At 47.5% G+C, this 20,957-nt stretch overlaps 1 protein-coding gene across 1 annotated transcript in view; it reads left to right on the forward strand.

The window, feature by feature from the left end:
- The window catches only part of MTCH2 (mitochondrial carrier 2), a 411,299-nt gene that overhangs the window by 60,423 nt on the left and 329,919 nt on the right, over positions 1-20,957 (forward strand). Inside the window, exon 3 of the mRNA XM_069623091.1 lies at positions 790-896. Within this exon, the coding sequence (XP_069479192.1) occupies positions 790-896 (107 nt within the window). The remainder of the gene's footprint in view (positions 1-789; positions 897-20,957) is intronic.

Consider the following 20,957-nt stretch of genomic DNA (forward strand, 5'->3'; position numbering starts at 1 on the left):
ACAATACCATGATTTGTCAACAGTACATGTAGTAAAATTCAAATGGAGGGTCCTAAATTAAATTATTCATTCATTCCTGAAGGGTACATTGTTCCAAGATAATCAGTACAATGCAATTCTCTTTGTGCTAGTCTTTTGGAAATAGTCACCCTCCTGGGGGATTGATGTACTACTTCTAGGATGGCAAATCTCATCTGTGTGATATTATTCCTCTCTATGTAATGTGGTGCAACTGGAGATCTTAAATTGCGTGTTCGGGTATTATGTTCCGATCATCTCTCACATGTTTTACAAGATGTCAGACCCACAATAGTGGTGCAGTTATCACACTATTGAGTCTTAGTGCCACGGTATACAATGTATTTTAGCTGATATTTTAGGTTATGCTTGCCTGAGTTTCATTGGCTCGTGATATTTGTAGTTTTAGTATTATCACATCATCCTCCACAGAGGTCTAGTTCGGAGTTCTTCTCTTACTTTTAAAAATGTCAGTCTTGTGGAGCTTTCAATTAGTTAGAATGCAGGTCAAGCGGGTATAGCACTTTCAGTTCTGTTTCTATTTTGTATCTGGGATTTGTTATTTTTCCTTTTTCTGTTTTAAATGCAGAGCTACTAGTCCCAGAATGCAAAGAAATGCCACACTCTTTACATGGGCCTTGTTGGGAGCTCTGCCATTAAATCGCCACATCTGAAACTGACCGTTTTCTCAGTATCTGTGTTTGCTCTGATATTTCTGTTTGGGTTATGCAGTCTTATTGATCACTATTATTTTCCTATATTTTTTGTTAGCTAAACACATTGTGAAGGTCGATGGAAAGGCTGGGCTCTTCAGTGGGCTACTCCCCCGACTCTGTGCGGGCACCGTTGGAACTATAGTGCATAGCAAAGTTTTACAGGTGAGTGGGTCCAGCTTCTTTTTTCCTTCATGCTAACGTATTTGTATGTGTTCATAATGCCTTAGTTGTCTGTGCCAACCCTTGAATGCCACTGCCCACTTACTCTAAACTGAGGAGCTATCCTTCTAGGAACATACTGGGCTAGAGTATGCTTGCATAGCAGAAAGTAAAACATTTGAAAGGCTTTACCCATGTGTGGCTGATGCTTGCTGTATTGTACACAGCAACAATGGCCTTCTGGCATCTACTTCACATTGATGCTTTAGTGTTTATTCATGTTTGCAGTTAGGGGATTACATTTGCAAGCTGTCGTCCTTGCACCATTTTTGGTGTTCTTGCAATTGTTGCGGGTCATGGAATTCAGGAAATACTGGTACAACAATGCTTAACCTCACCTTTACTCCCACACCGCCAATCTATGATCCTTATTCGCTTTACATAGTGCCTGTTAAAGGAATTCCCATCTAATGCATACGTTTCTGTGAGATTGCTTTTCTGATAGGTCTTCCAATTAATGCAACCAGTGGCCTGACTCTTTTAGTAACTGCTCACATTGAATGTTTCAACACTTCATTGCTTGGAACTTTTTTTAGCAAACCACTGCTTCTGTAGATCTGTATTTGAAAGACAGACTGATCCAAGTTGGTATGGTCTGTTGTATTAGGCCACCCTCTTGCATCTGCTATCTCTTAAACTTTGTGTAGCATTAAGTGGCTCATTGGACCTTAGACTAGTGATCATGTTAATTTGGAGGTTTGGCCTGTGACAAAGCCCCCTCCCTAACTATGGGGTTATTTTATGTTATACCTCACATCATGGCCATTTTAATGGTCTCCAGATGCTCTTGTGGCTCTGCAAGGTAAAGTGGGGTGGGTTGCTTAGGATAGAAAGAGGGATAAGACGGGTGTTGTGCTCACCTGTTGGTGTGTGTTGAACAACCAGGAGTAACTGGTGTCTGTGCTTTCTGGTTGTGCTTTGTTTGTTAAACCGGAGGCTTATTGATTCCTGATGGAGATCATCCAGTACCTGAGTTGTTGGGTGTTTCAGGCTAGTAGGGCATTTATGAGTTTGAAAAGCAGTTAATGATTTGCAGATGTTTAGATGTGAGATTTTCTAGCCATCTGGGGAGAGGTGGAGAGCGAGAGTGAAAGAAGAAAGGAGATGGTTAGTAGTTTTGAGGTATTGAGATTTCGGCTGGTCTCTGGGTACTGTGCCGCTGCCTAATTCCTTATTCTTTTGTTGGGTACTCTTCTTCGCATGGGTGTGGAGTTATGTTCCTTTAGAAATTGGTGCAATAGTTGTGGTTTTCTGGCGGTAGGAGGCAGAGAAGAGTTTGAATTGTAGTGAATTGTTGTTGTGATGCTTCAACTGTCTTTGATGGAAGTGTTTTCCTTGAGCGGCATGGAATAGGAAGGGGGGCTTATTGGGTTGCCTAGGACCCCTTCTTCCACTAAAACCTGTGCGCTTGTGTTTGGCAGGCTATATTGTGTGGCTTGGTATAGTCAGGATAATGTGCAACTTGTCTTTCTTGATGCATTTGGGTGAGAAATGTGGCACGTTGTTGGATCCTTTCTATCCGTTTATTTTGCACTCGTGCTTAAGATGCCTTTGGGGGTGTTGTATGGTGTTTTATGGAGTGGATGTGACACCCTCAACGGGGTGATCAGTGTTTGGTTATTGTTCAGACAATTCTATTCCGGCGAGTTGAATAATCGTGTTTTAGCCCTGTAGGAAACGTCAAGTGGTCCACCATTGTCTTGATTTCCTTCGGGATTGAATTTCATAGCTTGGCTTTGAGAATGTAGTAAGCTGTTACCCCGAATGTACTTTTCTCATAGTGCCTTGTTTCTATATGGATGTCGGTACTGGATCTTAGGATTCTTCTTGGTTGATATTGTGATTTTAGATTGAAGAAATTAATTTCCCTGTCCGTGTAGAACTCTATGTGCGAAGCAGAGGGCTTTCAAGTTGTTTGGTTATTGACCGCTAACATATGTAGACTTCTCAGGGCTGTCATGATGTATTCTCTTCTGTCTAGTCTCAAGAGGAGTCTTGCCACTGCGTTTAGAATGCGTTGTAGTTTCAAAGAGGTTGTCTGGCATTCTTGGGTATACACTGGTTGTGCAGTCTATTGTTTATTTTTTTTTCAAATCAGACTGTTTTTTTTTCAACCAAATAATTTTATTGGGCGTTTCAGGTTATGTATACAGTGACATCATATCGGCTTTTCAACACATACAGATCACAACCATGGTTCTTGAAAGGCGGTTCTCTTTACAGGGACCGTTCTTGGGACCGTACTCTGTCTATATACTCATGGGGCTTTGGTGAGGCCTGCTCCGTTCCCTTTCGTGCGGGCCTCATTGTAGCCTCAGTGGTGGTGTCCGGGTGATTCCTGGATATTTCTCAGCATAATCCATAAAGGGTGCCCACGTGTTTCGGAAAGTGTTCAAGTTCCCTGACCGGATCGCCGTTAGTCTTTCCGCTACTGCGATTTCCCAACATTTGGACCACCTGATTGGGATTGAGGGCCCCTCTGGGTTCTTCCATAGTCGGCCAATGCTATTTTGGCAGCTGTCAGTAGATAGGTACATAGGCAAGCAATCTGGCCAGTGAGTGGGTACTCGCCCCGAAACCCCCCTACCCCCCGCGTTTCTCCCAGAAGAATTTTTCCCAGATCGCATGGCATTGAGTCCTGTGATCCCTTTAATCTGCTCGAGAACACCTCTCCAGTAAGCCCCAGCTTTTGGGCTGGCAGGCCAATAGTAAGTGAAACAGAGTGCCCCCGTCTGCTCAGCCCCTCCAGCATCCTGGTCGGAAGTCTGGATTGAATTTGTTTAGTATGCATTGGGTGCTTTTATGCAGTCTAGTCCAGCTACAATCCAGCTCTTCCATGTCTATTGCACGTCCCAGGTCCCTTTCCCAGCTAAGCATATATTTTTCTTTTGTGGTTGGGTCTGTTTTGTCTAGCAGGCGGTATAGAGTAGAGATTTTCCCTCGAGGGGCTGTTGATGTTAAGGTCCTCTCGAGTGCTGTGAGATGTCTCGTTCCCCTCTCCCCGACTGCAGTTAACCAGTGTCGGAGCTGGGAGTAATGAAACCGCTCCATCTCTGTGACCTTATATTTAGCCTTGCATTCTTCGGATCTAAGTGGGTTGCCCTCCTCCAGGTAATCTGAAACCTTCTGCAAACCTCCCTTCTTCCTGGTTGCAAAACTATGGGGGTGAATTCCTAGAGAGAACTCTGGGTTATTTCCGATTGGTGTTAGTGGGCCTAGAGTACCTATACAACTCCATTTACGGGCGGCTGCTTATTTCCAGTTTCGTACTGTGTTTCTCGTTGCTCTGAGGGGGCCTAGGTTGGCCTAGGTTTTCACGGTCGGGAAGTGTGGAAGGTCCGCCAAGGGTGGGGAGAACCATGCTTCTTCTATTAGTCTCCAGTAGGGCTGGTCTGTGATCTGTATCCATGTCAATGTGTATGATGGTTGCGCTGTACTCTTGGACCTGGACACATCAGGGACCCCCAGTACACCCAGGCTCTGCCCTCGGAGTATGATCCTCTTAGCTACACCGGGTTTCAACCCTTCCCCACCCCCCATATGAATTTTAGTATGTTTCTCTGCAAGGAGGTTAATTTGTTTTCTGGGATGTCGACCGGGAGTGCGGCGGACTGGTAAATCAGTCGGGGTTTTAGATTCATTTTTACTGTGGCTATTCTGAGCCAAGTCTTTTCTGAATTTGCCGAGCAGTTGCAGGAAATTGCTCTGGTAGATTTGCAAAGTGCTTCTGGGGATCTGAACCCCCATATATCTGATCGCGGTTTCCTCCCATGGGACAGGTAGCATGGGAGTGAGATCTTCTCTTTGCTTCCTTGCAAGGTTGACTGCTAGCGCCGAGGATTTCTCATAATTTACCATGAATCCTGAAGTTTTGCCGAATGCTTGAATCTGTTTCCAGAGGGGGCCCAATGATATGTCCGAATGTGTTATTGTCAAGAGCTCATCGTCTGCATATAGTGCAGCCTTGTACTCCCGTCCCCCTACTGTGAGCCCCTTTATTTTGGGGTTTTGCCTGACCTTTTCCGCAAATGGCTCCATAGACGGGGCAAACACTAGGTGAAATAGAGGGCAACCCTGCCTTGTTCCTCTGGTAATTAGTATTTTCTCCGATCTAATCCCATTGACCCTCAGTTGTGTAGAAGGGGTTTGATAGTTGGCCATTGTCCATGTTACGAAGTTGGGGCCGAACCCTAGGTGTACGAGTGTTCCTTATATACCGCGAGTCCACTAGGTCGAATGCCTTGTGGACATCTAATGAGATGACCAGCATTCTTTCCCCCAGTCCCTATAAGGTTGATTGTGCGCCTGATATCATGTTTCCCCCTACCCGAGATAAATTCTGTCTGGTCACGGGCTATCATGTCTAGGAGATACTCTTTTAATCTGGATGCCAGCACCTTCGAGAATATTTTCCCGTCATTGTTCATCGACGTTCTTGGTCTGTAAGGTGCAAACTGCTCCGGGTCTTTCCCTGGTTTATGGACTAGTATTGTTAGTGATTCAGCCATTGATCTTGCAACGCTCCCCGTTGTCAAGAAGGAGTTAAACAGGGTGACGAGGTGTGGAGCTAGGATGTGAGAGTAAGTTTTATAAAATGTTGTTGTTAGTCCATCAGAGCCTGGGTCTGTGTTTTTCAAGGATTTTATAGCTGCCCCTATTTCTTCCACTGTGATTGCATCTTCTAGGGATTCTAATTGATCTTGCTTGTGGGGGGCACTGCCAGAACTTAGGTATTGTATCTGGAGGTAGGAAGGTGTTGGCGGACCTGCCATTTTAACCCTAGGGCTTCCATTTTCTCCCTATCAGTGTATAGGGCTTAACCATCGTCGCCTAGGAGCCTTATTGTGTTGTTTCTCTTGTGCACCTTCCACAGTTAGTATGCAAGTAACAAATCTGCCTGTTGTATTATTTGACAAATAAAGAACACTGTTACTGATTGGATAGAGCAATTAGGCTGCACATACATATGGAGAGGGTAAAGGAAGGAATGATATTGAGTTCAAACAAGGAGAGGGATGAGGCCAAAAGGTAAAGGAAAGCAATGTTTCTCAACTCTTCTCCCTCGACCCACACTTTCTAAAACTTTGAAGAGCAACCCCATGCAGTGTATAGACCTTTCGCTCCAGGGCCATGCCCATCTCCACTTCAGCAGTCCATCGGCTGACCCGGACATTGTCCGCCACCCCCCACATAGATGCAATGATTTGTTTCATCAGTCAGATAGTTACAGACAAAAACTATTTGGTTATGTTTGGTAAACGTAGACTCCCTCCATTTCCCAAGCAATACAAGACCCCTTCCCCAGAAGACTTGAATCTGAGCACATTCCCGTAATGTGTGTAAAAAGGTATATTGTGTTCTCCACATTTTAAGCAGTTGTCCCTGTCCTTCCTACCCCACTCAAACAGTGCAGTTTGGGAATAGTCGACTCAATGAAGATCTTGTATTGTATGAGATGCCACCTGCCCAATATCTCTATTTCTCTTGGAAATAAAAGCGCTTCCACCCATTCCTCTAATTCCAGCGAAACAATGTCCCTCTTCGACCTGTCTTTAAGACGTGTTAATTCCTTGGTCCCAAAAGCAGTGATAGCTTGGTTCAGAGTGGAAGTGACCTTGATGACAATTCGTTCAGGGAGGATATTAACCTCAAGGGAAGAACTTTGTGGAACTTCATCCAAGGACTGAAACTGGAAACCCATAGCGTGAGCTAACTGTACATGACGATAACGGTCTATATCAGGAAGCTCAAATGTGTGTTGCAGGGTCTCAAAGGGAAGGATGCATCCCTCTTTCCCCACGTTTGCAAGGGTTAGTATCTTTTAATTTATTTAAGCGTTCATTTATTTTAGGCTGGTGTGCATTCTATTTACCACTGCTCCCCCCCCCCACCCCTTCATATATATTTGTGTGCATCTGACTATATTTTTAGGCTGCGTCATGTTTGGGAGTACCAATGTTGTCTGTTTGTAGTTGTATAACACCTGGGTAGGTAATGTTCCTTTCATCCAACCCTTCTCTGCTTTAATATGGGAAAACCTGGGGTCTCTGTGCAACTAGTTATTTACCACACCCAACTGCCCGGCCCAATAATATCATTGTAAGTTGGGCAGGCCTATCCCACTCTCCCATACTGATACGTTGTAGAGTTCTCAAGGCGATACATGGCGGTTTCCCACCCCACAACAAATCTCGGAGTGCTGCATCTATCCTAGAAAAGACTGACATGGGGACCGGTAGCGGGGCATTTTGAAGCACACAAATGAATCTCAGCAAAACCAACATATTAAAGAGCTCCTTTACCTAGCACATTTAGTGGGAGAGATTTCTAAAGTATAACGTCCTGAGTAAATCTGCCAATGAGGATGTGGAGATTTGCTTGGAGAAACTCGAAGAGATGGAGTCCCACTTGAATACCTAAGTAAGTGAAGCCCGCTCTTGACACTTGATAGGGGCAGTCCCGTGGGATTGCCTCGTTCCCCACTTGAATCAGGGGAAAAAACAGACTTATGCCCATTTATTTTGAGTCCAATAAATTCTTGGTAGTCATCCAGTGTTTGGGTCACGGTCCTGCAGGAGACTGAGGGATTGCCCATGTACATCAGGAGGTCACATGCGTACAGCCAAAAGACTTGATCTTCCTTCCCCTAGGGCCACCTGAATCCCAACCAGTTTGGGTCCGTCCTAAGTTTGATCGCAAGAGGTTCTATCGATAGCATAAATAGGGGAGAAAAGGGGCAACCCTGCCGCGTGCCGTGCCCCACGAGAAAGGTCCTAGAGGAGACTCGACCCAGAATGCTGCAAAAGGTGAATAGTAAAGTAGGCGGCTCCAACTCCCAAAACCCATGCATATAATAATTTCCCAAAGAAAATCTCACTGGACAGAATCAAGCCTTTTCAAAATCAATCGAGAAGAGCAAGTGGGTCCGGTATCTCGGAGGCTTGGCCTATGGCTAGATGAACTTTGCAGAGATTCTTTTGAGTAGATTTTGGTAGGCATGAACCCACATTGATCCGGGTGAATTAGGGAGGAAATCACCCCTAAGTTGGCCAGGGCTCTCCCAAGACGTTGGCCTTCCCATTTATGACTGAGATTGGCCTGTACGAGGCAGCGTTCTAGCAGTTGGCCTGCTTTGGGAAGAACTACAATGCATGCCTTTCTGCGGTCGGGGATGGGGGAGTGAGAATACCATCTTGTCTGCTTTGGGAGAACAAGTGGTGTAATGGCCCAGTAGCAAGATCTCCAACTCTAACTGTAGATGAAGATAACTCTCTATATCGGGAAGCCCACATGTGTATTGCAGGGTCTTTTCCAGACTTCTATTGGAAAGCCATTTGGACTCCAAATAAAAAAAGTATTCCTCTTCAAGGAAAAATAGTGTCTCGCCCTGCGAAATCGTCCCACTTCTCTGGGCCCGGTCTCCACCCAGGTGATCCGCAATACACCACCCACAGCATTGGGATCAGGAAGCATCTGCCCTCGCCTGGCCACCTCGGAGGAGGCTCTAGGTAGGGTTTAATGGGGGATCTGCAGTATTTTCCACATTCCCCAGTGCCGAAGGGCGGGTGGCTCCAGTGCGAACCTCTGTAATTGCTACCAAATTACCCTGGGCAAAGTCAGTTCCAGTCAGATCAGGTTAAATCGATGACCGCCTTGGGTCCAAAAGGTGCCTCGTTATTCAGTTCATACAGAAAACAAACGGGGCTGTGTCTCGCAAAGCTCAGCCCACAACAATGACCATGTGCTCAGGACTGGGTGCAAGCCTCGGGGCGAGGCACGCTCGACTGCTCGAGGGAAGGGGGCCCTGTAGTCTGACTCCCGCCCTCTCATCGTACGCTGCACGAGATCTCTGGCCTTCGGGCTAGTCTTCACCTGATCCTACAGACACCAGCTAAAGACGATGTGTGAGCCCCTAGAGGCCCAATAGGATCTCACTGCTCTTAATCAGTAGGGGAGCGCTGTGCTCTTCGGTATTTGTGTGTCATGTAAAAAACGTGTAAAGTAGGACTTGCATAGTTCTCTGGTTGTTGGACCTCTGCTGTGCCTAACACCTTGCAGAGTACAACACTGCGCATCCTTTACATGCAGGCTTCACCACTGTGGGCCGGCGCAGGTACTTATAAATGAAAAGGGGCTTGGCTTCATGGAGCGATGCTCCTACGGCATCCGGCTTGTTCTGTGAGTTGGGCACGCTGCGGCTCATAACACAGCGTGCCCTTTACAGGCATTATTTACATGATGTTACATTCACAACACCGTTGTAGGATACAAATTCTATTTTCATAAGACCAATGCATGGACATTCCTGTATTCAAAGTTATACCGTTACAATGTGCTCTTGTCACAGGTATCCCCTTCTTAGTTGATTTTGTAGACCACAGCTACCACATGATGAGCTAGACGAGAGTTCAAGGAAAACCTGGGTTGGCAAGGTGACCTTACACACACACAAAACATTTCTGTGAGAAGCCACTTATTTGCTCTTAGTTGTGTGAATATCCTCCGACAGGGACTCCACCCTCACCACTGGACATAAACACCAGCACAGCCACTCACAACACCCACATTACACTGGACTGGAGCATTGACTTAATCCCATTTGGAAACTACAAGATACTGTTGGGAGAATGTAACTCAACCCTAAGGGGACTGGGGTCACTGAGCAAGACTGCACAGTTTCTTGCAAGCTTTCCCTGGCTCACTAGTGGTAGTATTGGCTAAACAGCCCAGGCGAACTGTTGGGAAGTCAGGAGAGTGGCTTTAAAGTATGAGTTTAGCACACATATAGATTACATGGCTGATTGGAGATGCAGTTATGTCATAAGAATACTTTATCTTCTGTAGCCAAGTAAAATGAAGTGCATGTTACACAGAAGTAGTCTGTTCAGAAAGTATATTTTCTCAGTTTGAGTTATGACCCTGCCTGTTGAGTACCCCGAAGTGTCCAGAGTCATGCTGGTTCTGGGGTACCATGTTTGGGTGATGATATCCCAGAGGTGCTTTGGTGCAGTGCTTTTCTTTTTTCCTAGAGTAAAGAGCTGTTGTATTAAGCCTTACTAGTAAGCTGTTGTTGTATGGCCAAAAGGAAGGCTGGTATGTGTCATGAACCGTCGCCTGCGTCCATTCTGGACTTCGTGGTCCCTGACCCATAGAGGACTGAATGCAGTAATCCTCCCAACATGGCCACCTGATACAGAACGCAGCCTGCCAGTCTCTGCGCTCCATGCTTTGCACACTACTAAACAGACACGCCCCCACGGCGCTCCGTGTCTCAACGCTACCACTCGCTGTAGTTGGACGTGTGTTGCCGGAGTTCGCACTGGTCTTTTTCCTCACTCCTGTTTCCCAGTTCCTTGAATCCTCCTCCTTCCTTTCTTCCCTCTAACTTACCTCTTAACTTACAGGATTTTCGCCTGCGCTCGAGTCACGGCATTCCGTGCCTCCGAGCCCGGACACTATTCCTTCCTGGACTTCTGAACGTATCCTGGAGTTGAAACATCTTTCTCACGCTGGAATCCGAAGACCAGCACACGGGCTTATATAAATCCCGGACCGTACGAAAGAAGTCACCAAAGAAGGTCACAAGCAAACAAGAAAAACAGGCGAGAAGGGGACAGACTTGTGACAGTATGTGGCTGCTGCCAGCTCTTGCTGTGGAAAAGAAATAAGAAGGCTCTTGTAAGCATGGGCAGAAGTAAGTTGACGGTTAAATTAAACCCTGGGGGGAGGATTTTAGGAGGCCACCCTGTTTATGGTAAATGGGAAAGACACTGAGAGGTTAGCCAAAACCTAATCAAGGTAGTGTGGGCGCAGAGTCAAGGTTTAGTCTCAGGAAAAGTATGAGAGGTGTCTGGGGCTACAATGATTGCACACCCGAACACCACCAATACTTTGTTAGTCAGGGAGTATCTACAAAATACAATTATTTATTAGGTCTTTTTAAACACACTACTCATAGAAATATCACAAGTAAGTGCAGTAATGTTAATATAATAATCAAAAACCATATATCAAATATGTACACATTCACCTTTAGAGATAATGTCACCTACTAGTAGTCAAAGAGGTAAGTAATTCAATGCAAGAACAACCGTTACATTTAGATAATCAATACTCAGTTCCAACTGTTTTTTAAAGCCTTAAGATATTATGTGGCCTTATGCCCAAAAGGTCACAAGTTCCAATAGGGTTTCTCTATGCAGTGGGCTGTGGTGCTCATTGAAAAGTTCCTTAAAGTTATGTAAGTATTTACTATAAATAAGCGAAGTACCCCACTCTATTCTGTTAAAAAGGTAATTCTTAAGACGGGATCCTTGACAAGGTTTCGATGACCAAAGGCCAGACCAGAGGGAGTCTAGGGACAAGCCACCCTGTGATACCCTATGGGAGACCCAGGGGTGAAGGGGGACTGAAACTGGTATGTTCACTTATCCTCCCAATTCCGATACTTCCAGGTGACACTGCAGGTCTTCCAGAATGTATTGAGGCTCCAATCTTCTGTCCTTGATTCGAAAGAGGGGGCCTCGCGGTAGTGCCTCCAGAGTTCCCTTTTCATATCGGGAGCTGGTCGTGGTTCTCACCAGACAGTTCCAGACAACTTCTTGAAGACCTCCAAACAATGAAAAGATGCAAACTTGGTGGTGCAGACCCTTCAGGACACATCACAGATTCCAGAAGGATGGCTCCAGTGGAGGTCACGTCAGTCAGCGGTGACAGGCAATCTTCCAGCGGTGAACACGGGCAGCCACAGCTCAGCTACACTTGTCGTGAAATTTTGAGGACAGCGACTTATGACATAAGCTGAAGATCTGTTCCATGTTTTTAGACGACACCCTAAATAACAACATACTTTTAAAACGACACCTGAATAACGAAAAAAGTCAATTTTGTTTTTTATTTTATTTGGGGTGGTGTCCCCCTCAAGCCCCTTGTTTCTACCACCTTACCCTCCCTCCCAACTACCCCCACTAATCCCTTACCCGAGCCCCATATATACATTTACTAAAAGATTCTACTTTTTGTCGTTATTTAGGTGTCATTAAAAACATTTTCTTTCTTTATAAACACTGCATTACCCTGAAGATCCTGCGAGTCCCAAGTCTCTGCTCAGAACAGCAATGGTTGAAGCCCGGATGGGAGCTTGTCAGTCCACCAGATGGTTCAGGACACTTTGATGGCTTCCAAGGTGTGGATCTGTGAGCTTGGGTCGAGACTGGTTGTTCCCACTGCTCTAAGGGTTGAAGCACCAACGAGAGTGATGTGAGATAAAGCAGTGAAGCAGGGTTTCACTGGGGTTGATGCTAGTCATCTGCAGGAGTCGTCCTCTGGTCGTCAGCGGGCTTCTCTTCTTTGTCATGGGCACAACGTCAAAGTAGCCAAAAAATCATCAAGTAATAAGGAGACAAACTATCTTAACTGCACTTCACTGTATGGCGATGTGTGCAATTGTAAAAGTACATGAATTCCAATCGAGAGACCAAGTATCTCAGTACTCAGTCTTAGGGACTAGTCGGGTTCCCCATAGGACTGAGCAAAATGGGCAAGGAAGTAAAGCAGAAGGCTTTACTGACCTCCAAATGTCGGATCAGGGTTAAAATATAAGCAAAATGACTGGGGGTCCCATAGGAATCTATGGAGGGAAAGGTGCAAAAAACCAACCAGTTGGAGTAATCCAGATTTAACAGAATTAAAAACGCGGGCTAACGAGTATATTCATTCAACCCCACAATATAGGAGGGTACAGAGGGAACGAGGAGACCAGATTCATAATGTGGCTGTTAACCTTATGTCTGAGACATAACCGTCCAGTATATCTAGTGCAATGGACCATCATCTAGGAAGCTGTTCAAAACGGAACAATTTTGACTAGACTTACAAAGAGATTCCAACCGGCAGGCTGGCTGTTAGTTTGTAGTTAAGGTGGAAACTAATCCTCATCACCTTGTCACACCAGCTTGATGGTGATGGTATTTCAATCCCTACGTACTGTATGTCGTTTTCTGAGGTTGGCAAGAACTAGGACAAAATCTTTCCAAAACTCCACCAGTGAACAGATTGACCCACAATGTGTGATAGTGTCAAACCTGGAGCGTTCAGCTTGATTGGATGTAAATGCCTTGAGCATGGGTGCGTAAGAACAATCTGCCTGTTGTAATAACCTTTGCTTTGCCAATATATCTAATGACTAAATCAAACATGGTAAATGTTCTAACTGATTCTTGTTTGTTTCCAGTGACGAGTAATCCCCCAAACCACCGATTTTCACTATGGGTGGTAATTAACAGATATTAAATTGTCACAGATGTGATCATAGCAGTTGATTCTCTTTCCTCTGTGTACATATGCCAGATTACGTTTTTGACAAGACAATTGCCTTCCTTTGGTATATTAGTTGGACTTGCATACCAATTAGCGAATTAGACTGTCTTATGAATATACACTAACCAGGGAAATTTGTTGCCAAACGCGCATCTGAAGATGATGTTCAGAATTGCAGGAGTAAGAGTTACTGTTTGTTTTAAGACACCAGTATAGCACGGACGGAGAAGCACTAGCCTATCTACAATGGATGGAATCCAAATTTCAGTTTGTAGGTGAAAACTAGAACCTCTACTAAGAAGCCCAAGGAGTCTATTGAGAAATGTGTTCTCCATAATCTGTAATAAATCTGTCTGCAGGACACCCCCCACCTCCCTGTCCCCTCTCTACCTGTTAAGATGGACTTCTAGAATCTGGCCTTTTGGACAGATTTTAGGAGATCACCCGAATTAGAGTGAACATGGAACTCTGAGAGGTTAGCCAAAACCCAATCAAGGGATACCTTCAGAGCAGTCCAGGCTACTCTGAGTACAAGTGGTGTCAGGGGCCCACAATGAGTCCACAAGTGAAGCACACATTAATTTAATTTAGACAGGAATGTATAAAAATACAAATATTTATTCTAGGTCTTAAACGCACAAACAAATTAAACTAGCTGGTGATATTATCAAATATTTCTTTCTTTTTTTAACAACAATTTGTTTTATTGGTTTTATGCATTTAACAAAACATTACATTCAACAGTCCCTTCTCCCCTCTCCCGCATTCCCTATCCCGGGGAGAATCGTAAGAGCGACTGAGTTGATGTGATTTTCCTGTGGGGTATGACTGCAGCATATGCATTCTGTAGACATTAGATTTGCTGCATTTCCCACAGAATCTTGTTTATGTAGTGTTACAGGCAGGCTGACCAATGTTGCACCTCAGGGAGCGTTATTCTCACTCAGGATCTGTCCAAGTCTCTTACAGTATTTGTGATTATACACCCACATTGCATTACCCCCTTCAAGTTTACCAACCCCTTGTGTCTTAATACCAATGTCTCATTAAGTATTCTGGGGCTCACCCCCTGACTTGTACCCTCCCCCTCCGGCTTGGTGTCAAACATTGTCTGTGTGAGCACATTCCAGGATTCCACATCTTCGCTTGCCTTTCTCAGGTCTCTACGCCTTGCTCTGTGCCATAATGCTGTCAGTACCCACCTCTTCAGGTCTCCCCAACAAGCATGTACGTTAGGGCCCGCTGCCACCTTCAAGGCCATAGCTATTCTGCGCTTCGCTAGTATACATATCAGATCTTTCATTTTTGTTAGGGTGGCGGCACGCTTGTTGTTGCGAGGGAACAGGCCCAGTATGCAGGCCTCCGGCGGCCACCCACGCATCTCGATTTACCCATTTTGCCACTCTACCCGCAATTGATTTTTTTTTTTTCAGGATTTTTTTTTTTTTTTTATTTTCAAACAACAAACAACTTCTCACCCACATTAGGGTGGAATTAGCCTATCCATGTCCCCCTCGACCTCCCCCTCTACCTCCACCCCCCGCCCCCCGGCCCCTATCCTGTGTATACTCCCCCAGGTCCATGAGTATGCAATCGAGTCAGCGGTTGGTATGAGAAGGGAAACTTCCCTAGTTGCCATTAATGAGAGGATACAGCTTCTACCGAGAACTGGTCGGCGAGGCAGGAGCCCCCGCTGATTCATTCATCAAAAAGGTTACTAAGGGTCCCCAGATGTCGGGTGGGCGTGCATGTTGTGGCAGCAGCTTAATGAAATCTGTTTCGACATCTTGGCAGTAAAGAATATCTCTGCGCCATGCGGTGACTGTTGGGGGAGGACCACGGCTTCATGCCATGGCGACTCTTCTGCGAGCCAGTGTCAGTAGGATGCCTGCTAGCTTTCTCGTAGGGGCCTTCAACAGTCTGGTCATGCCCAACAGCGCTGCCGTGTTGGCTGGGAGAATCGGCTCACCGATTATCTTGCTCGTGATTTCCAGCACCTGGGGCCAGAATGAGGCCAGTTTAGGGCAGTCCCATGCTAGATGAAGGAAGTTTGCAGATGCTAATCCACACCTCTCACAACTGAAGGATGAATTTGGATGCTGTATTTTTGCTTTGGCTGGTGTAAAGTACGTTTGGTGCAGGTAGTTGAAGTGGACTAACTTGAGGCGGGTGTTGAGGGCAATCTTCTGTGTCTGTCTAAGGATAAAGGACCAATCGGTGTCGGAGAAAGTTATATTTAGGGCCCTTTCCCATCTAGTCTTGGCTCGGGACATAGTGGGAGATATGTCCGTAGTGATGGTTTTGTAGATCTGAGAGAGGGGTCTTCCTTCACCCTGAGACTGAATTACTGAGTGTAAGAGTTGCCATGTTTGGGGTTGTTGTGGAAAGGTGGGAAGGATTGCTCGCAGAGTGTGGCGTACCCTGAAGTAGATAAAAATGTCTAGCGAGGTAGTGCCACCTTTTTCCTTCGCTTGATCGGGGGTCAGGAAACTGTCATCAGTGAATAGGTCCCCGAGGTTCTTAATTTGAAGTTTTTCTAGCCATTGGAGGTACACTTTTTCGGACGTCAACGAAATCCCTGGTATGAATTTTGCAGGTAGGAGTGGAGAGTATCGAGTGACGATGTTGTGTTTCTGCGCTAAAAGCTTCCATATCTTGTACGTTGTTAGGATTACATTCATCGTGTCATTGGGGACCGGGATTTTCCCGAAGATGACTGCTCTCAGTAGATTCGGTGAGGCTAGGGCCCTCTCAATCTGGACATGTGGTCTAACAGGGTTTGTGGCGTACCAGTGGCTAAGAAATTGCGCCTGGGCCGCCCAGTAGTACCTCTCCAGATCGGGGAGCGCCAGGCCACCTTTCGTCACTGGGAGAGTTAGCGTGGAGTGAGCCACTCTGGCGGGTTTACCGGCCCACAGTAGTTCCAGGACCCCAGACTCTTTAGTTTTTTCAGGAATGGTTGTGGAAGTAGGATGGAAATGTTGGTGAAGAGATAAAGAAGTTTCGGAAGAATCACCATCTTGACAAGAGAGGTTCTTCCCCATAGTGTTAAGGGTAGGGATTTCCATCGGGCCACCTTTTCTGTTAGGGACTTAAACACCACCTCGTAATTGTCCCGGAATACTTCTTGGTGATTTAGTGACATTTGGATGCCTAGGTATCGCACCTTGGATGACTTCCAGGTGAGGTGGAAGTCGTCTTGAAATGGCTGAGTCGCCGGGGTGAGCGGGAAGATAATTGATTTTGTTTGATTGATTTTGAGGCCAGATGCTGCCCCGAATCTGATCACTTCGCGCATGATGGGGTTCAGATTGTCGATTGGGTCTCTTATGTAAAGAACCACGTCATCCGCGTAAAGTGAGATGATGAGTTTGTGTGGGCCTATGACCAGACCTCGGTGTTGGCTATGCTCGCGAAGATTGGAGGCAAGGGGTTCCATTACTAGGGCGAATAGTAGAGCTGACAGTGGGCAGCCTTGCCTGGTACCCCGTTGTAGGTTGATGATGGACGATCTAGCTGTGCCGACTAATATGTTGGCTGTAGGTTTAGAGTATAGCAGGGAAACTAGTTTAATGAAGCGAGCCCCCAGGCCCATCCTGGCGAGTACCGAGAAAAGAAATGGCCACTCCACCGAGTCGAACGCTTTTTCAGCATCAAGAAGAAGAGCAATGGCTTGTTGGGCTGGGTCCAGTGCTCCCATCACTCCAAATAGTCTCCTAATGCCGAATGTGGTATTGCGGCCCGGTATGAACCCCGCCTGGTCTGCAAGAACTAGAGCAGGCATTAGTGGCATCAGTCTGCTCGTTAGGATTTTTGCTAGAATCTTGTTGTCTAGATTTAGGAGGGAAATGGGGCGATAGGAAGCACAATTATCCGGTGGTTTGTCTGTTTTGAGCAGGAGAATCACATTGGCTTCACGCATGGTCTGGGGTAGGGTACCGTTCTCTAAGGCTTCCTCGTATACATCGGCTAGAAGGGGAGCAAGGGTAGGCGCGAAGGCTTTATAGAATTCCCCGGTTAAGCCATCAGGGCCGGGGGCTTTGGTGTTCGGAAGTGATTTAATTGCCTCAGCTATTTCTTCTGGGGAAATCAGTTCATTGAGGGGTTCTCTTAGTTGTGCCTCTGCCCAGTATAATTCAGTCTCCCTCAGGTATCTCAGTGGGGCATCAGAATTTCCGGGGTGTTGGGAACTATAAAGCTCCTGGTAGAAGAGCCTAAATTCCTCTGCCATGTCGGCATCTGTGTTCGACGTTCTTCCCTGTTGGCTGCGAATCTCTGTAATAGGCGTCGGTGTGTGGTCAGCTCTCAGCAACCTCGCCAGGAGAGCTCCAGGCTTTTGCCCCTCACCGTATTGCCTGACTACCGTGCCACGGTGGAGAAATTTTAGTTCGCGCTCGGCGAGTGTATTAAACTTCAGCAGTTCTTCTTTCAGGATAGCTTTCGTCTTCAGTTCGTCTGAATCTCTGGTTTTACGTTCGAGATCTTTGAGGCGGTCTTCGCAGGTTTTAAGTTCGCGTCTAATGAGTTTGACGATGCCGTTCTCATTGGCTTGGCATACGCCTCTTACGAAGCATTTCAGAGACTCCCATAGCACTCCGGCCGAGGAGACTGACCCCACGTTGGCTCCGAGAAAGACTTCGATCTCCTCTTTTAGCTCCGCTGCGAAAACTGTGTCTAGCATGGAACCTGTCTTGAAGCGCCAATTCTGTAGTCTGGGGACAGGCTGGGAGGGGAGGAGACAAAGGACCATTGGCGAGTGGTCTGATAGCGTCCGTGGAAGGATGTGACAGGGACCGGGCCGTAGGGGGCCTGTTCTGGATGTGAACAAGTAGTCGATGCGAGAGCTGGTGTTATGGACCGCTGAGTGGAAAGTGTAGTCCCGCAGATCTCCGTTAACTGTTCTCCAGGCGTCCTTTAAGTCAAAGGCGCGGCAGATTTCCGTATATTAGAGGTCTGCTGAGACGAGGAGTGTGATCTGTCTTTGGCCGGGTCTATGACCGTGTTCATGTCGCCACCCCAAACCACCGTGGAATGTTCAAGTGAGGAGAGCTGCGACATCACCCAGCCAAAGTTATCTGGACCATCTACATTGGGGGCGTAGGAGTTAATGAAGGTTATCGCTTTGCCTGCAATTATGCCTCTGACCAGTACGGATCTTCCTATGGAGTCTTTTGCAACGTGTGTGAGACGGAAATTGGTTCTTCTGTGTACTAGAATAGCCACTCCTCTGGAGTAGGAGGAGTAAGATGAATAATATCTATGGCATCCCCACGACTTGGCCCATGTGCGTTCTTTCACGGGTGTTAGGTGGGTTTCCTGTAACATTGCCACATCAATCTCATGTCTCCTTAGGTATTGTAGGTTTTTGCGGGTTTTGGAGGGGATGTTACCTCCCCTTATATTCCATGTCGCAACCTTGAGTGTTGAAAGGAGAAGAAAGTTTGGAATAGCGTTGGGAGTTCTCTGGTCCAACGGTCGTCATGTAGTTTGGGGTGGAATGGTGGGTATGGAGCATATCGTGGTACATTACATGGAGCATGACGACAGGCAGCAGAGAGCGAGGAGCGAAACTGAGGGGAGGCAACTCGGGAGGGTGCTGGTCTCTCCTAATGAGAGATTCGCACGTAACTAGATCTGGCCGTGCCAGAAGGGTGGTTGTTAACCTGACCCTGAACAAAAAACAATAAACAGTCCAACAGCCCTTAGAACTATTCCCATTTCGCGGACAACCCCCAACATGTCCGACGGGATCTCCCTCAACTTGAGTGAGAAAACAGATGCTGTGCTCGGGGCGCTTGGGGTCCTTCCAAGAACTCTGCCCAGATGTTTAATGGTGAGTGAGCGTGTTCCGGCAGTTTGGGTATATTTCGGAGCCTGGCTTGGGTTTTAAGGAGGATTCCTGGGGACCCTCTCTCTTCGTGCGTGGGGTCGTTGAGGATTGTGAGCTGGGCAACCGTTACGGTCCAGAAATAGATGGACTTCCTCAGGAGAATTAAAGAAGTGGGTCTTTTCGTTGTATTGTACCCTGAGACGAGCAGGGAAAATCATGGAATATGCGAGCTTCCCTTCACGTAGTCGTTGTTTGACGCTGGTGAAAGCTCTCCTCTGGGTCTGTACTGTTGATGAGAAATCGGGGTAAATATGAATTTTGTCTCCGTCATGGTGTAGCTCTCCCTTCTCCCTTGCCAGTCGCAGGATGGTGTCGCGGTCTCTGTAATTGAGCAGCCTCGCTATGATGACTCTAGGAGGTGCGCCCGGGGCTGGTCTGGAGGACGGGGTCCTGTGGGCCCTCTCAATCATGAACATTTGCGAGAAGGAGTCTCGGCCGAAGAGGGAGAGGCACACGGACTCTACAAAGACCTCCATCTTCCCTGGGGTAGTGTTTTCCCCAACCCCAACGATTCGGATGTTGTTCCGTCTAGAGCGACCCTCCAGGTCCTCGCACTTGGCCATTGTTGCGGACATTTGGCTTTCAAGTCGCGCGACTTTGTTGGAGAGGGATGTGGCCCCGTCATCGAGGCTCGAGATTCTTTGCTCAGCGTCGTTTAGCCGTTCTGTATGTGTGTCTAAGCGATGTTGCATCAGATCAACTTTGGAGGATAGACCATCCATCTTGTTATTTAGTCTCCCTATGCCTGCTTTTAGATCTAGAAGGAGTTCTTTTATTTCCATCGGATAGCTTTCGGCTACTGGTTGACTGGAACTGCACGGTGACGGGTCATCCCCTTGTTGTGGGTTTGGGGTTTTGGGTGCAGTGTTGCTGTCAAATGTCAGCTTCTTTTGAAGTTTGTCTACTTTGCCCATCTTGGCGGGCGAATGTATGCAGTCTCGGCGAAAAGGGTCAGCGGCGGCGAGGTGGCTTGCAGTTGCCGCCGAGTCCGAGGGAGATCCGGCGTTAGGTCGGTGGGGGTGCGACCCCTAGTAAGGTATCAGGAGTTCTGGGGCGAGGTGGTCCTAGGGGTCAAGGTGTCTTATGGGCTTCTTCGTGGACTGGAGGTAGTTCCGCCCTCCGAGCCGCCGCCACCCACGGCCAACCGTGCCGCGGCCACGTCTGGGGGCCGCTGCAATCTACTCTCGGGGCTCTCGACGAATCCGGGCACGTACCTCAGGTCTTCATCTGTCGGGCGGGCGTCCCAACGTTCCACCGCCTCCGTCGCTGCCTCTCGGATCGGTGTGGCCCTGCACGATGGCTGCCCACGGGGTCTGTCGGCGAGGCGGTCCCAGGAAGGATGGGGAGCAGCTGGCTGTCTGCCGGGCCCCCGGCGGTCCCGCCAGCACCGGCCAGGGCCCTGTGTCCGGAGCGCCGACGCCCCGATCCGGAGGGGGGGGGCTCCGCAGGCACATGTCGGGACTCACTTCGGCCCCGAACCCGGTGTCCGTGGGCGATGGATCTCCGGAGCAAGGAACGATCGCTCAACGGCCTCTGCAAAGCCGCGCCTCGCCCCTCGGCGTTCGCCCGGCGCCCGGGGAGGCCCCGGCCTTCGCGCCGATGAAGTGGTGTGGGGACTTGGACTGGCCGATTCTTCCCCAAATCTCGGCAGGGAGTGTGCGGGGCAAACAGAAGCAGGGAGAAGTCCTCTAATTTTCAAAATGTAGCCGGGAACCGCAGGATTCAGCAGGATTTATTCGGGCAGAGCGGGAGCTCAGGTAAGAGCGGCCATCTTGGTTGGCCCTCTAGCGCCCCCA

Source organism: Ambystoma mexicanum, chromosome 11, assembly GCF_040938575.1.
Source record: "Ambystoma mexicanum isolate Mex_15411 chromosome 11, UKY_AmexF1_1, whole genome shotgun sequence".
Classification (NCBI taxonomy): Eukaryota; Metazoa; Chordata; class Amphibia; order Caudata; family Ambystomatidae; genus Ambystoma; species Ambystoma mexicanum.